Source organism: Tasmannia lanceolata, unplaced genomic scaffold (assembly GCF_043159265.1).
Source record: "Tasmannia lanceolata isolate RefF3 unplaced genomic scaffold, GAP_Taslan_0.1 ptg000003l, whole genome shotgun sequence".
In the NCBI taxonomy this organism is placed as follows: Eukaryota; Viridiplantae; Streptophyta; class Magnoliopsida; order Canellales; family Winteraceae; genus Tasmannia; species Tasmannia lanceolata.
Window position 1 is genome coordinate 3431814 of NW_027518680.1, and position 17807 is coordinate 3449620.

General features: G+C 47.0%; 1 protein-coding gene across 1 annotated transcript; it reads right to left on the minus strand.

Annotated features, from left to right (window-relative positions):
* Positions 1-9343: 9343 nt before the first annotated feature.
* On the minus strand, positions 9344-11886 carry LOC143859288 (uncharacterized). Its single transcript, XM_077370003.1, has 3 exons — positions 10478-11886; positions 9953-10395; positions 9344-9863 (listed from the first exon to the last, which is right to left on the minus strand). Exons 1-3 carry the CDS (start codon positions 11454-11456, stop codon positions 9399-9401), a joined length of 1887 nt encoding a protein of 628 aa, XP_077226118.1. The 5' UTR covers positions 11457-11886; the 3' UTR covers positions 9344-9398.
* Between the last annotated feature and the right edge of the window lie 5921 nt (positions 11887-17807).

Here is a 17807-nt window from a genome sequence, read left to right on the forward strand (position 1 = left end):
TAAGATTTTGTCTTATTCATTTTATTAACCTGGGGACAAAGGTGGTTGCTCTCAGATTCATTTAATTGATCACTAGTCCCTAGCAGATCCCTAATTCCCAATCCCACTTGCCAAAAAGTATTGTACTTGCCACTCCATAGGAAGATCCAAACCGTCCATTTGATGGGCACACCATACTACCATAGGCATAGGATGATCCAAACCTTCCACTTGATGGGCACATTGTAGGATGATCCAAACTGTCCATTTGATGGGCCACAACGTAAATAGGTTGTGGCCCAAAAATCATTTCCATAGGATAATCCCAACCCTCTGATATATAGAGGAATTGCATATTATGGTACCTTCTATAGATCGGAGGGTTGCAATCATCCTATGGAAATGATTTTTGGGCCGCAATCTATTTACGTTGTGGCCCATCAAATGGACGGTTTGGATGATCTATGGTGTGGCCTGTAAAGTACTTTTAAATTGTAGCCTATCAAATGAACGGTTTGGACCATCCTATGGCGTAGCCCATACATTACTTTTTGAAAAATAATGGACTATACGAGCATACACCATATAAAATCTCATCATTCATCAGTGAGATGTTGCCTTTATTTGGGGGAGGGAGATTTTCAAAGAATTTAATGTTGCCTTACAGTAATAGTTCGAGGGAGAGATTTTAGGGATTTCTAAGGGTAATATACTAATATAATGAGGGACAATGCCCAATGGATTATGGGTAAAAGAAAACATAAAAAGCTATGTCAGGGACAAAACTATACTAATGGAAATTATGAAATTTTTAGGAGAATCTTGTAGATATGTTTTGATCCAAGGGGTTTCTAGTAGTTTTCCCAAAAAAGAAAAAAAACACTTAAAAAAATACAAGAAAAAAATGGCATTAATGCGGGGCGGGGCAGGGCCAACTCCATCCCCTTCTCCTCCCCTTCCCTGCACCGGGGAATTTTTTAAATCCCCTTCCCCTTCCCCTTCGCCTTCCCCACTCAAATCGGGGAATCCCCTCCCCAAGCGGGGCGGGGCGGATCCCCGCTTTTCCGAGTGAAATTGCCAGCCCTAATCACATCTCTGCATCACTGCATCGCGCATGCTATTTCTTGTAAATATGTTACAATTTCATCATGTGCCCAGAGAATCTAATTATTTGAGTAACAGTATTTAATACATTGGAAAATGATATTTCCACCTTTTGCTTGTTTCTCCCTGAATATGATTATATTTCCACTCCCTTTTGTTTAGCTTCTTGCAGAGAAAAGACAGAGAAGAGGGTGGAATTTTATACGCCTTTTTTATTGGGAAAGTTCTTTCCACCAAATGATCATAATAGTTTAAGGATAATTACATTTACACCCCTTCTAGTTTCTGACACATCCACTTCAACCCCTATAGTTTAAAAAGTGACAAAGACATCCCCTCTAGTTTCGTTTTGTTTAAGGTTTGCCCCGTCAGTTGAAGGTTCGTCCATAGATTGAAGGGTTAGGATGATCCGATGGAGCTGATTTTTTGGGCACACCCTATCTATGTCAGGACCCATCAAATGAACGCTTTGGATCATCCAAATAATGTGGGCCCATACCCGAATCCAAAGCGCCATCGGATCATCCTAACCCTTCAATCTATGGACGAACCTTCAGCTGAGAGGGCAAACCTTAAACAAAACGAAACTAGATGGGATGTCTTTGTCACTTTTTAAACTATAGGGGTTGAAGTGGATGTGTCAGAAACTAGAGGGGTTGTAAATGTAATTATCCCAATAGTTTATTATTAGGAGCAAGGGGGAACTTCCAAGGGACAAAGAGGCCACGCTTGGTCTACTTTAAATTGTCCTGAAAAATGATTTCTCAATGAGTTGTTTGAGATATGGAGGGGAGATTATGTCTATATATATATACAACATATGTGTCTATATATGCATAAAGTCCATGCACCATCAATTTGTAGACCCAATTATATTGTTACCATAATAATCAATAGGTATATGCTAGGGAATTTTGCGGAAAGGCATTTGCTGGCTGACTTTTGCTTGAGAGAATAGCCACTTCGGATGCATTAAATGAATAAGACAAAATTTGATGAAAGGTGAGCCTGCGTGGCTATTGTCTCCTGCAATAGTAAGCCATGATTTGGCTTTGGCAGAAATTGCCTAGCAAATCCCTATCAGTCATGATTAAATTTAGACTTACGCTTTACCTCTAGCTAGCGTCTCTGTTTCCTTTTCTACACAACACCTATTTAAAGAGGGTTGGGTCGCTTGTTGTTGCAACTTGCAACCACATGTTATCCAAGAACTCATCTATCAGGTGATCTGAGCCATCCGATCAATTGTCTAGAGATGACTGGTTAACACTTGATGGGGTGTGAAAACACCAGCCTCTCACAGGCTGCCACCTGTCCCAGAGTAGGTGAGACTCAGCCTCTCACAGGCTGCCACCTGTTCAGAGTTGGTGAGATCCAGCCTCTCACAGGCTGCCACCTGTCCCAAAGTAGGTGAGACCCAGCCTCTCACAGGCTGCCACCTGTCCCAGAGTAGGTGAGACTCAGCCTCTCACAGGCTGCCACCTGTTCAGAGTAGGTGAGATCCAACCTCTCACAGGCCGCCACCTGTCCTGGACACCTGTCCAGGACACCTCAACAGATTTTCCCTATAAATAGGGGACTAAAGCTCAGACTAATGGGTAATGCGAAAATCCCTTCTCTCCCTAAACTCTTAAGACATCTCCCCTTCACTCCTGCTCATACTGACTTGAGTGTCGAAGGGCCTGTCCGGAGTAAAACCCGGTCTGGTCTTCTGACCTCGCTTGCCTTGTGCAGGACTAAACACTCACCGCAGGATTCATACTCAACCTCCCTTGTCGCTCGCTCTCAGCTCTTACGCCACTGCTGTACCTGTTACCGATTTTTGGTCTAACAGATTGGCGCCATCCGTGGGACCAAGAACTAAAAGCTGTTCTTACATCTCACTTACAAAATGGCAGGGCGCAAGAGTGCGCGGTTAGCTTCTGCGCAGAACGACCAATCCGCGCTACCTCGCAGGACCCGGAGCGGTCGAATCGCCTCGATGGTAGTGGCAGCTTCTGCCGACCAAAGCCTTTCTCGCTCGGAGCACCACAATCCCGTGCCCACCTCGGAGCAAGTCCAAGCCCTCTTCCAGCAGATGACGGCCCTTGTTGGTCAGTACCAACAACTACTTCAAGCACCCCCTCCACCTCCTCCAGAGGCCCCGCGATCTGCCCAAGGAGTCCACATGGGAGAGTCATCACGTCATGGGGAGGGCAGAACTCATCACTCCGCTAGACAAGTTTATCGCCCCATAGTGAGGCACGCCCAGACAGAACCTCATCACCGCGAAAGATCGCGGTCTCGCTCCACGCAGAGGCACCGGCCTCACGAAGATCGTTTGCCACCGGCAAAATCTCGGCCTCGTCGTAGGAGTCCGGAAAGTCAGTCCGGTTCTGCGGCAAGCCCATTTGTGGGAAGAATCAGGTCCCCAGACCGCAGAACGGATCCGCTGCTACAGAGAATGGAAGAGATGAACCACCGGATAGAGGAATTGGCGAAGGATCAGAGCCGGCCCGCCTCTAGAGCGTTCTCAAGCAGAACGCCCTTCACTAAGGATGTCCTGAGTGCTCCAGCACCCAGAGGATTTAAGATGCCTGCCGTCCCTCAGTACGACGGCACTACTGATCCCGTGGATCATCTGGAGACATTTAGAACAATGATGCTCCTCCACGGCGCCTCCGACGGCTTCATCTGCAGAGCCTTCCCAACGACGCTCACTGGCGCGGCAAGAGACTGGTACTCCAGGATCAAACCAAACTCCATCAACAATTTCGACGATTTTGGAGAGGACCTCGTCCGCCACTTCATGAGCAGCCGCAGGCCAAAGAAAACAACAGCTTCCCTGATGGCCTTGCGACAGGAAGACAATGAGCCCCTGAAGGTGTTCGTCCGCCGCTTCAACAGGGAGGCACTACAGGTGCCCAATTTAGATCCCTCAGCGGCTATGAACGCACTCCTCACCGGTGCAAGATCTGATGATTTCCGTCGAGCGGTGGCTCGGCAAAATCCGCGCTCACTGGCGGATCTCATGGCCGGGGCAGAAGAGTACATAACAGTGGAAGAAACACTGGCAGCTCTTAATTCAAACCGGAGGATAACCTCTGAAGAAAAGAATCTGCCTAAACAGCGTAGGGAGGATAAACCTCCCAGGAAAGAGAAGTCTCCACCCCCTCAGAGAAGAGAAGAGAACTTCACACCTCTCAATACCTCTAGAAAGCACATACTGGCGGCGATCAGTGAGGAGGAGTTTGTGAAGTGGCCGCCTAGAATGATCTCCAAAGGAAACAGAAGAGATCCTTCAAAGTACTGTCGGTTCCACAAGGACCACGGCCATGACACAGAGGATTGCTGGCAACTCAAGGGAGAAATTGAGCAGCTGATCAGCCGGGGTTATTTGAAAAAATACATCCAGAATGACGGCCGCACCCAAGGGCGCAAAAGAAAGAGTCCCCAGGGCCGTAGCCCTCGAAGATCACCGCAGCCCCCTCCTCAGGATAAGACTTCTCAGGTCACCGACGCGCAGCCTGAGGCACCCCGATCTCAACCAAGGGGGGTTATCAATACAATCATGGGCGGATCAGCCGCCGGGGGCACCTCCTCTGCTGCTCGAAAAGCATATGCACGGCAAGTTAACGCCGTTCACACAACCAGCAAAAAGTCAAGAACGGAGAATGAGATCTCCTTCTCAGACGCAGATCTGGACAGCCTTATTTTGCCCCACGACGATGCATTGGTGTTAACCATGCTCGTTGCCAACTGGGAGGTAAAGAAAATTCTTGTGGACAACGGGAGCTCAGCGGATATTCTATACTACCATGCCTTCGAGAAAATGATGATAGGCGACGACCGTCTAAGGCCGGCGAACTCAGATTTGTTCGGCTTCTCCGGAGAAGTCGTAAAAGTGGTAGGACAGATCGAGCTCCCTGTTCTTGTCGGAGATTCACCATGTCAAGCGTTCGCCATGGTTAACTTCCTGGTAGTGAAGGCCACCTCGGTCTATAATGCTATCTTGGGACGGCCTGGCCAGAATCTGATCCGAGCAGTCGCCTCAGCCTACCACCAAAAAATGAAATTCATAACCCCTAATGGCGTGGGGGAAGTTCGCGGAGACCAGCCTCAATCAAGGGAGTGCTATGCAATGGCACTGAAAGGAAAAAACGCAGTGGAATCACTGCCAATCGAACTGCTTGATGTAAGGGACGAACTCAGGGGTACTCAACCCGCTGAGGACCTACTCTCCATCCCACTGTGCCCGGAGGACGGTGAGAAAGTCGCTCTGATCGGTTCCTCCCTTAGTAGTAGCATCCAACATCAACTCACCGAGTTTCTCCAGGGCAATGCAGATGTCTTTGCATGGGTTCCTGCCGATATGCCCGGCATCGATCCAGAGATCAGCACTCATAGGCTTGGTGTCGATTCAACCTGCAGACCGGTGAAACAGAAAAGGAGACACTTTGCTTTTGAAAGGCGACAGGCAATAAAAGAAGAAGTGGAGAGGCTTCTGAAGGCTGACTTCATTCGTGAGATTCGATATCCGGACTGGCTAGCAAATGTAGTCCTAGTCAAGAAGACTAATGGAAAGTGGAGAACCTGCGTCGATTTTACTGATCTGAATAAGGCTTGTCCCAAGGACAGTTATCCGCTCCCGAAGATTGATCAGCTCATCGACGCCACAGCGGGTCATGAACTGTTGAGCTTCATGGACGCCTTCTCCGGATATAACCAGATCAGGATGTACGAATCGGATATACCAAAGACCTCATTCGTCACAGATCAAGGGACTTATTGCTACCGAGTCATGCCCTTCGGCCTCAAAAACGCCGGAGCTACTTACCAAAGGCTGGTGAACAGACTTTTTCAGAACCAGATCGGCCGAAATATGGAAGTGTATGTGGATGATATGCTGGTCAAAAGTCGAAGCGCACAGGACCACGTGTCTGATCTCAGAGAAACATTTCAGGTCCTCAAGAAGCACAACATGAAACTCAACCCCACCAAGTGCACCTTTGGTGTCAGTTCAGGGAAGTTCTTGGGATTCATGGTGAGTCAGCGAGGGATAGAAGCAAATCCCGAGAAGATCAGAGCTGTGATAGAGCTTACCGCCCCAAGAACCATCAGAGAAGTTCAGCGGCTCACAGGAATGATAGCGGCGCTGGGTCGCTTCATCTCCAAATCGGCGGAGAGATGCCTGCCTTTTTTCAGTGCGGTTAAGGGCCTCAAAACTGCGCCCTGGACGGAAGAATGCCAGATTGCCTTCGACGAGCTGAAAAGGTATCTGTCCTCCCCGCCATTATTAACAAAGCCGGAGCCAGGTGAGGAGTTATTTCTATATCTCTCCGTTAGCTCCACGGCACTGGCAGCTGTCCTCGTCCGCGAGGAGCACCGCCAGCAAAAACCAATCTATTATGTCAGCAAGGTTCTTCACGACGCAGAAACAAGGTACCAGCGGGTCGAGAAATTGGCTTACGCGCTGGTAATGGCTGCAAGAAAATTAAGACCGTACTTTCAAGCTCATACTGTAAAGGTCTTGACTGACCAGCCGCTCCGGCAAGTACTCCATCGACCAGATATCTCCGGACGACTTGTGAAATGGGCCGTAGAGCTGAGCGAGTTCGACATCCAGTACGCTCCAAGGCCAGCCATCAAGGCCCAAGTACTGGCAGATTTCGTAGCAGAGTGCACCATCCCCCAGCAAGTCGCCGACCCTGAAACGGTACAACTCCCAGTTGCAGAGAAAGCGGTTCCTGACGAATGCATAGCAGAAACTCAGACAGAAATCTTGCAACCCCTGGCAGAGCAGGACTCCATGACCAGCACACCAACTTGGGAAGTATATGTCGATGGTTCTTCAAATAAAAACGGCTGTGGAGCAGGCCTCATCCTCACTGGGCCTGAGGAGTTCACTGCGGATTATGCTCTGAGATTCGGATTCCGTGCGTCCAACAATGAGGCAGAATATGAAGCCCTCCTTGCCGGAATGAACCTAGCAATTCATACCGGCGCCCGGAAATTAAAAGCATACTGCGACTCACAGCTGGTAGCAAATCAGATCCAAGGGGTCTACGAAGCTCGAGATGAGCGTATGGTTAAGTATCTTGCTAAGGTTCATCAACTCTCCAGCCGGTTTGCCAGTTTCGAGGTCATCAGAATACCACGGACAGAAAATGCCAAAGCAGATGTACTGTCGAAGCTGGCTGCTTCTGGATACACCACTCTTGGAAGCATACGTATGGAATTTCTACAAAGATCTAGCATCGAAAGAGAAGCCGCAGATATAATGCAGGTGGAGAACGAGCCGTGCTGGATGGATGAGATCGTTCATTACTTACGGGACGCGAAACTTCCCGAAGATAAGAAGGAAGCCCGTAAGGTGATACAGAGAGCCGCCCGATTCTCCCTCAGCGGTGACATTTTGTATAAAAGGTCCTACACTCTCCCGTACCTGAAGTGTCTGGGACCAAGTAACGCCGCGTACGCATTGCAAGAGACTCATGAAGGAATCTGTGGAGAACATCTGGGGGGCAAAGCCCTGGCGATCAAGGTACTCCTCAGAGGATTGTATTGGCCCACCATACGACAAGACGCGCTGAATCTGGTTAAAAAGTGCGAGAGGTGCCAGAAATTCTCCCCCACCATCCACCAGCCTGCTGTGGCGATGGCCCCAATTATCAGTCCACTCCCTTTTACAGTATGGGGGATGGACATTCTGGGTCCTTTTCCACCGGCTTCCGGAAAGCGCATATTCGTAGTGGTGGCAATCGACTACTTCACCAAGTGGGTGGAGGCAGAACCTCTAGCCCAGATCACTGAGCAGAATATACAGAATTTCTTCTGGAAGGCAGTGGTCTGCAGATTTGGGATTCCCCGTGCCTTAATCACAGATAACGGCAAACAGTTCGACTGCCGGAACTTTCGGAAGTTCTGCTCTGACCTAAAGATTGAACAGAGATTCACTTCGGTAGCTCACCCCCAGACCAATGGGCAAACGGAAGTAACCAATAGGATCTTGCTTCAAGGGATAAAGAAAAGGCTGGATGAAAAGGCTGGCCGATGGGCAGATGAGCTCTACCATGTTCTGTGGGCTTACCGCACCACTCCTCGCACGACGACTGGTGAATCACCATTCAACCTCTCTTTTGGAACTGAAGCCGTGATACCTGTTGATATAGGCACCCCATCTCCCAGAGTCATCAGTTTCCATGAGCAACTGAACAGCGACGGACTCCGCGCCAACCTCGACTTACTAGAAGAAATCCGGGAGGAATCTCGAATCCGGGTCGCCGCTTATAAGCAGAAGGTGTCGAATTATCACGACTCCAAAATCCGCCCCAGAGAATTCAGGACAGGGGATCTGGTCCTAAGAAAGGCAGCCGTCTCCCAGCCGACGAAAGTAGGGAAACTTTCCCCAACTTGGGAGGGACCCTATCGAGTGAAGGAAGTTATCCGGCCAGGAAGCTACAGGCTAGAGACACTGGAGGAGCACCTATTACCTCATGCATGGAACTCCAAAAACCTCAGGAAATATTATCAGTAGTCGAATTATCCGGCGTGAAAAGGTGATCTTGTAAAGTTGTATATTTGTATATTTGTTGTTATGAATAAATAATCTTCTTGCAAATTCAGTGTCATTTTTATCTCTGGAAACCCAGTTCACAAAACTTGGGTACTCACTGGAAACCCAGTTCTTAAACTTGGGTACGCACTGGAAACCCAGTTCTTAAACTTGGGTACGCACTGGAAACCCAGTTCACAAAACTTGGGTACTCTCTGGAAACCCAGTTCACAAAACTTGGGTACTCACTGGAAACCCAGTTCTTAAACTTGGGTACGCACTGGAAACCCAGTTCTTAAACTTGGGTACGCACTGGAAACCCAGTTCACAAAACTTGGGTACTCATTGGAAACCCAGTTCTTAAACTTGGGTACGCACTGGAAACCCAGTTCTTAAACTTGGGTACGCACTGGAAACCCAGTTCACAAAACTTGGGTACTCGTTGGAAACCCAGTTCTTAAACTTGGGTACGCATTGGAAACCCAGTTCACAAAACTTGGGTACTCAATGGAAACCCAGTTCACAAAACTTGGGTACTTGTTAAAAGACCAGTTCGTCGCAATTCGACCATCAACGGCCTCACTCACAGGTTATCAAAATAAAAAGACAGTCAAGCAAATCACTCAGCTGAGAAGTATCAGAGACAGACAAATTTCATTGATCAGAATATGTGGGGCCTCGAGGGCCATTACAAAATTCACTTTAAACATGCTGGTAAAAGCTGTAGGGTCTCAAGGACCATTACAAAAAGAGGCCAAAACAAAAAAAAAAAAAAAAAAATCTAAGCATCTGGAAGAGAGGTGATGTCAGCAGGAGTATCAGCAGGAGTATCTGGCTCCTCATCAGTAATCTTCGGCCTGGCAGGGAGAGTCATGTTCTGCATCAACAGATTTGGATTGCAGGCCTGGAGCTCCTGGAGGCAGTCGTAGTATCCAAGACTGTAAGCCTCGCTCGACAGGCTGAAAAGTTCAGCCTCCTTTGCCTCTGTGGCCTCTTTTACTGCCTTCTCCTGTCTGTCAGTGGCCCTTCCTCTTTGAGCCTCCATGGCTTCAGCAGCCTTGGCCAGTTTCCTCTTCTCTGCGGCCAGATCTTCTTTTAACAACTTCCTCTCCTCCTCTATTCGCCCGATGCTCGTTTGAAGCTCCTGCACCTCAACGGCCAACTTTCCGTTCACCTCTTCAGATGAAGTAATGGCTTGGGAGAAGCTCTTACTCTTCTCCTTGAGGTCATTATAGTATAGCAAGATCTGAAGAAAGAACAGAAAGAAACAGGCATCAGTATGGTGAAAGGAAGAAATGGGCAGAAAGTTAGCAAATCGAAGCACTACTTCCTTACCTGGTAAGCGGAGGACAACACAGCCTCCTCTCCTGTAGCTGGCGGCTCGTAAAGGACCTGTTGCTTGTCCTTCTGCAGCAAACACTTGCTCATAAGCTCTGCTGCTACCCGGCTCTCGCCTAAGGCAGTGTCATCCTTCAGAACGGCCCAATTGGGTCGAAAGACTTGCTCACTAATCCCCGCAGGAGGGCGAGCCCCAGAACCGGCTCCGGTAGAAGCACCACCGAACTTAGAAGAGCCACCGCCCTGAGCAAAGGGGCCTATTAGCTTCACCTTAGTCTTGGGCTTCTGGGATGGGGGAGGAATGCCCTGTGACGGGGCCGGACTCCCCAGCACAGTCGCTTTTCTCTTCTGGCGCTCCTGCTGCGCCTGTTGAGCACCTTCTTGTGCCCGCGGCTGAGCTCCCTGCCTGATTTTCTCGACGGTTGATTGTTTCTTCATCTCTGCATGACAAATGAGCAGCCAACGGTCAGAAGCAAGTATATAAAAAATAAACAGATTGCATAGACAAGTCTAGCTACATACGTCCTGGAGTCGCGGCACTCACGCCCAGCCCGACCAGAATCGCCTCTTCAGAAAACTCCTTACAACGGATGAGGCCCGATTGCTCGATCTCCTTCCGCATCAAGGCGAATGTTATCCTGTCCTCACCTTCGAGGAGCGGCTTTCGACTCAGTTTTGAGGTATCTGGAGTGTCCCACACTAGAGGGACGGACCAGGGCTCACTGGCCTCCTGATCCACAACATAGAAGAATCTATTCTTCCACGAGTGAATCGACGAAGGAATGCCAGTGATTATCTTCCGTTCAGGGCGCTGGCTAATGTAGATCCAGCCCCCTTCTTTATGCTTCTTCAGGTGTGCACAAGCACGGAACAGTGACAAAGTCACACTCCTCTCTAACCGACCGTGGACGAGGTATAAAAACCCAACTAATAATCTCCATGAGTTCGGAGCTACCTGGGCCGGGGCTAGTCCGTAGTAACGTAGCACCGCTGAGAAAAAGGGGTGCAACGGAAATCGGAGTCCTGCCCTCAGTGACTCCTCATAAATACAGAGATCCTGGCTCTCGTTGCAGGCTCTGTCTCCCTCTATAGCTGCCCTCAGTTCAAATCTCGGGGGCACGCAGTATTTATCCCTGATATCTCCCAGCATAGACCTGGTGAGGTAGTTCTCCTCGACTAGAGCTCGCAAGTTGTATTTTGGATCGGCATCCATCCGCGCTCTAGCGATCACCTCCACCGCCCGGCCAGGACGGAATGTTGTGGACGCTTCATTAACGTCGCTCTCAACACTCCCTCCTGCTTGCGGGAGACTGCCAGTCAAGGGAGGAGTGGCATTCAGATCTAAGATCACTTCATCCCTATCCCCTCCATCGTCACTATCTACGAGGTCTATCCTATCAGACGGACTAGCCAAAAAAGGCTCCTGAGGCATCCTAAACTCCGAAATACTGCTAGTGGAGGACCCCGTACCGGACTCGGAATTGGAAGTACTACCAGACATAGTAAAAGGAAGGGCTGAGAGGAATACCGGTGAGTGGAGCCCTTAACAGATCTTGGAACGCGACTGCGAGCTACGAACTGCGACTACGAACTGCGAACTGCGATCTGCAATCTGTGGACTGCGAGCTGCGAACTGAGAAGTGGAAACTCCCAGAGCAAGAAGAGGAAAAAGATGAAAGGTAAAAAGTAAAAAGTGAAGGGGGGTAAACCTCCTTATATAGTTTTTCAGAGGCGGTGGGGTAATAAATGCGATGCACGCATCTCGAGGCCATCCGGATTGCGCCACGTGTCCCCTATTTATGACGGACACATTCTCCCACCATCAATACGATCAAGCACGCGCGTAAACATTCACGTCCCAAAGATGGATCTCCGCACTCCGCACTCCGCACTCCGCACTCCGCACTCGGCATTCAGTCCGGAAAAAACCGTACTGGATATAACGCGTTCTCACAAGACGACAAAAATCAGTCTGGTACGCACCGAACTGGCCGCTAGAAGACAAAATTCAGCCCGGAAAAAACCGTACTGGATATAACGCGTTCTCACAAGACGACAAAAATCAGTCCGGTACGCACCGAACTGGCCGCTAGAAGACAAAATTCAGCCCGGAAAAAACCGTACTGGATATAACGCGTTCTCACAAGACGACAAAAATCAGTCCGGTACGCACCGAACTGGCCGCTAGAAGACAAAATTCAGCCCGGAAAAAACCGTACTGGATATAACGCGTTCTCACAAGACGACAAAAATCAGTCCGGTACGCACCGAACTGGCCGCTAGAAGACAAAATTCAGCCCGGAAAAAACCGTACTGGATATAACGCGTTCTCACAAGACGACAAAAATCAGTCCGGTCCGCACCGAACTGGCCGCTAGAAGACAAAATTCAGTCCGGAAAAAACCGAACTGGATATAACGCGTTCTCACAAGACGACAAAAATCAGTCCGGCCCGCACCGAACTGGCCGCTAGAAGACAAAATTCAGTCCGGAAAAAACCGTACTGGATATAACGCGTTCTCACAAGACGACAAAAATCAGTCCGGTTGAAGCCGTACTCCGGACTGCGAATTCCCAACTCCGGACTCCGGACTGCGAACTCCGGACTGGATATTTGACTTTGTGTCGCGCCAGGAGCCAGTCCGGTTGAAGCTGTACTCCGGACTGCGAACTCCCAACTCCGGACTCCGGACTGCGAACTCCGGACTGGATATTTGACTTTGTGTCGCGCCAGGAGCCAGTCCGGTTGAAGCTGTACTCCGGACTGCGAACTCCCAACTCCGGACTCCGGACTGTGAACTCCGGACTGGATATTTGACTCTGTGTTGCGCCAGGAGCCAGTCCGGTTGAAGCCGTACTCCGGACGCCGGACTGCGAACTCCGAACTCCTAAATCCGGACTGCGAACTCCGGACTCCGTGCTAAATTCTTCGATTCACCCCCGAACAACGTCTCCCCATCCAGAAAAACGAGTGATCACACTTTCCCAAGTCCTTCAATGACTTGGAAAACTGGGGGGCAACTGATGGGGTGTGAAAACACCAGCCTCTCACAGGCTGCCACCTGTCCCAGAGTAGGTGAGACTCAGCCTCTCACAGGCTGCCACCTGTTCAGAGTTGGTGAGATCCAGCCTCTCACAGGCTGCCACCTGTCCCAAAGTAGGTGAGACCCAGCCTCTCACAGGCTGCCACCTGTCCCAGAGTAGGTGAGACTCAGCCTCTCACAGGCTGCCACCTGTTCAGAGTAGGTGAGATCCAACCTCTCACAGGCCGCCACCTGTCCTGGACACCTGTCCAGGACACCTCAACAGATTTTCCCTATAAATAGGGGACTAAAGCTCAGACTAATGGGTAATGCGAAAATCCCTTCTCTCCCTAAACTCTTAAGACATCTCCCCTTCACTCCTGCTCATACTGACTTGAGTGTCGAAGGGCCTGTCCGGAGTAAAACCCGGTCTGGTCTTCTGACCTCGCTTGCCTTGTGCAGGACTAAACACTCACCGCAGGATTCATACTCAACCTCCCTTGTCGCTCGCTCTCAGCTCTTACGCCACTGCTGTACCTGTTACCGATTTTTGGTCTAACAACACTAAAAGGGCAAAAGCCTAATGACAATATGGTAGATTTGTCTTATCAGTGCATTTTTTGGCCCATGGTTCAACCATCTTTAATCAAGAGAAGACGTTTTTTTCTTGAGAAAGCTAAAATGGCTATAAATGACTCTTTCTTTAATTTTTGAATACAACATAGATATATTCTACATCGGTTTGGTCCATAGCAACTGCTTAGCAGTCTCCATGCTTTGTTTTTGTAAGTGTTTTCCATTCCTTATCATCGTTTGTTTTGCTTCTTTCTACTTAAAATGGATTCTAAAATAAATTTTACATGCATTTTTAAGTTACAATATGGGCACAAAATTGGTTTTACATTGGCATGTTTCTTTACACGTAAAATGGATGCTAAACTCACAGGAGCCCTTAGAGAAACCGGACACAAGGGCTTCTCCAAATTACTGTAAAATGCTCACTCATACGTAAGTATTTTACGAGGAGTCGAGGAGGAGTTAGCAAGAGCTACTCACGACGAAAGCACGTCCTGCAAAGGGGATAACTTCAAATCCTGAAAAGAAAAAATTTTCCATTGAGAAGAAGGATAAAGAGGCCGCCCAAGTGATCCCAGAAGTTGAACCAAATGAAACATGGCAGGAAATTCGTAAGAAAAGTTAGCCAAAACGCTCTCAAAGAGCCCAACATATCCCATCCAAATTAGCCGATTATGTAAGTCAGAAGTATTGAGCATCTTGATCTCTTAGGCTTAGTGTCTGCTCACTCATATGTGTGTTGAGCCTTGGTTCATCCCTTCCTTGCATTTTCCAAGTTAGGGTATGCTTTGTGCTTTCCTTGTATCATCTCTATTTTGAAATAAATCGGTAGGGGTCCCCGCAAAACCCTAGCTTACCCATAAAAAAAAAATTATTGTTAAATGACCAAATCATCGGTCATTTTTTACTTTACCTTTATTTTCAAATAACAGTTCTCTTTTTGGAAGTGTTTGCCATCAAGAGGACTGCTGGCAAAATGGAAATCCGTTTTGTGTAAAAAAAGGGAAACTCATATCATGATACGTGCAACAAAAAAACATAAATAAGAGACCTTGAATCCCCACCAAACTTTGTGAAAATGACCAAATTATTTGTAATTTTCAATTTCTTCCTTATTTTCAAAAAAGGAGATCAATTTTCCATCAATAAATGTTCTCTTTTTGGAAGTGTTTGGAAGTGATCAACTTACCACCACTACGATTAATTTTCATGTGTCCGGTTAGTGTTGCCTTGCGTATTGAAAAGATTCAGCGTAGATTTTTGTGGGGTGGGTATGAGGAGAAGAAAGGCATCTCTTTGGTAAACTGGAGGGATGTATGTGTACCTATAAAGTTTAGAGGTTTGGGCATTAGGAGGTTTAAGGAGTTTAACCATGCCTTATTGGGGAAATGGTTGTGGAGATTTGGGGAAGAGCAGTCTAATTTATGGGCTAAGGTGATTTGTAGTAAGTATGGCTGTATTCCGAGTGGGTGGGAATCAAAGGACGAATATAAGAAAAAGTGGTTGACTGCGTGGAGAGATATCTGAAATTAACTTGCTCCTTTAATCTAAAGGTGAGGTTCAGGGTCTATGGTGGTGATAGAATTAAGTTTTGGAGTGATGTGTGGTGTGAAGAGGAGCAGTTAAGGATCTTGTTCCCTAGGCTGTATCGGGTGGCTGTTAACAAAGAAGCCTTTGTTTGTGAATGTTTTGATCGTAGTGGTGGTAAGTTGATATGGTGTCCTGCCTTTAGAAGATTCCTTTTTGAGTGGGAAAGTGAGGATGAATCTCGGTTGCGGCGGCTCCTTAATAAGTGCTATGTAAAACGTGGGGGTCAAGACAAAAGAATATGGACAGTGGAATCATCCGGCATTTTCTCTGTCAAATCTTTTTATAATGGTTCGATGCCTCCTTCTGTTCCTGCATTTTCAGCAAAGGAATGGAATTTTCATTGCCCACCTTGGGTTAGTATCTTCGATTGGGCCGTTTGTCGTCAAAGGATACAAACCATTAACTTCTGGAGAAATCGTGGGTTGTTGCTAATTGATCACTGCCCTCTTTCTCTTAATGATGGGGAATATGTGGATCATTTGTTCATGCACTGTTCTTTCACCAGGATCATATGGAGATGTATCTTTCTGAGGCTTGGAATCACTTGGGTCTTCCCTAGAACTATTCAGAATCTTTTGAGTATTTGGGGGTTTATGCCATGGAAAAAGAGAGGGAAATTATTGTGGAATGTGTGTTTGCTAGCTACGTGGTGGGTGGTTTGGAAGGAAAGAAACTCTAGGGTGTTTAAGGGTTTGGCCAAATCACCTTATTATTTGTACATGCGGATTATAGCATTGGTCATATCATGGGTTAGATGTCTTCCATCCTTTCTTTTTGTATCGGCCTTTGATCTTTGGGAACATTAGAGGGAAGTATGCTTTAGTACTGAGAGGAAAATTAACATAGTCCAAAGATGGGAGCCTCCGAGGCTAGGAATGTTGAAAATCAACTTTGATGGTGCTTGTTTTGGAAACCCGGGTCCAGCGGGGGTGGGCGGTCTTTGCCGTGATGAGTTTGATGAGATACTTTGGGCTTTTTCTGGTCCTATTGGTGTGTGTGATTCTTCTGAGGCGGAAGTCAAAGCTGCCTATTTTGGGATCAAGAAGTTGAGTAGAGAAGTATTAGACCATATTATTGTTGAAGGGGATTCATTGAATGTCATTCGGTGGTTGAAGGGTGGTGTAGCTCCTCCTTAGAGATTTTTGGCGTTATTTGATGAAATTGAGGATTTTGTTGCGGGTTCGGCTATTGTCTTTAATCACGTTTAGAGGTCGGCAAACGAAAAGGCGGATGTGTTAGCCAAGCAGGGAGTTGGGAGGGAGAGTATTCTCTGGTTCGATCATCTTCCCCCGTAATATAATTTTGTTATTTTTATTGTATCTTTTCTTCTTCTTCTCTGTTTCTTCTTTCTTGTTTCTGTTCTCTGGGTTGCCCCTTCTTTCTTGGCTTTATGTCAGCTCACCTGTCCAGTGATGCTAGACAAAATAATATCCACCAAAAGTTTTCTTATGTATGATACTCATGAAAATGTAAACCGTAGCGTGTGGCCTTTGGCATCCTTACCTCTCCCCCTCTAGGATTTTATTTCAGGTCCCCTCTCTTCTCTTCTAGTATATATCTCCTTTGTCTTTGCAGACGCATTGGTCCATGGACGGGTGTTTAGAGATAATAATGGCGATATCATCTACGTCTTCTATCTAGGCTGGTTGGAATGATGGACTCAACTTCAAGCGGAGGTTCGTGCTCTTCACTACAGTATGGTATAAGCTTATTTAGGGATCAAATGTAAGGATTTGTAATCTCTTTTTGTTTTTAATATAGTAAATTTCCGTAAATTAAAAAATAGTCCTTGAAGACGCAATACCAGTCCAAGATAATTCAGGCCATGAAATCAGTAGAACACAAAATCACAAACATCACAATCATGTATGCACACCCATTTTGATGCTTTTAAAACTCAGAATTACTGATCGTTGGAGATAAATTGATGTCCTTATTTGATGTAGGATGACTTCTTAGTTAGTAGGGTCTGAGCTAGTCAAAGAAATCTAGAATCTTATTTCCTTAAGTTATGTAAGTTAGAGTCCTAGTTGAATTAGAAGTTTGTTAGTGGGAGGTGTAAGGAGTTATAAGTCTTAGAAGGAATTACAATTAGTGTGTAGTAGTTTAGCCTTAGAAGGAGTAGGTAGGAAGTGGAGTTTTGAGTTGGTTAAAAAGTCAGACAGAAAGGGAAGATGAAAACTCTACATGTATTGACTATATTGTACGTGAAGGTGTTTTCTTCCATCACTTTTCTTTGTTTAATAGCATTTGATTTTTTGGACTCAAGGACATATTCAAGGTAGGAGGCTGTTCCCATTGGCGTGCATCCAGCGTTAATTGAACCTACGAATTTTCCAGTAATGAGTCGGACGATTTAATCATTTAGCCATGAACACAACTTTGTACACCTTAGTGCACCTTGAATAACCAAATTCCATCAACGGAATATGAATCAATGAAACAACATCAATTCAAATCTTGGATCATCGAACTGAGAGAGCTTGCCTTTTTTTTCTTCTTTTTGGTATCCCTGCTTCGTTGTTATCCAACCAAAACCAAATATGCAGTGCCATGGTTGAGTGTTCACTCTTTAAGGGTACGCTCGATCCAATGTACCACCTGTCCTAAACACATTCCCCCCATTTTTACGCTGGATTTAAGGAAATGTTTTGAAATAAATG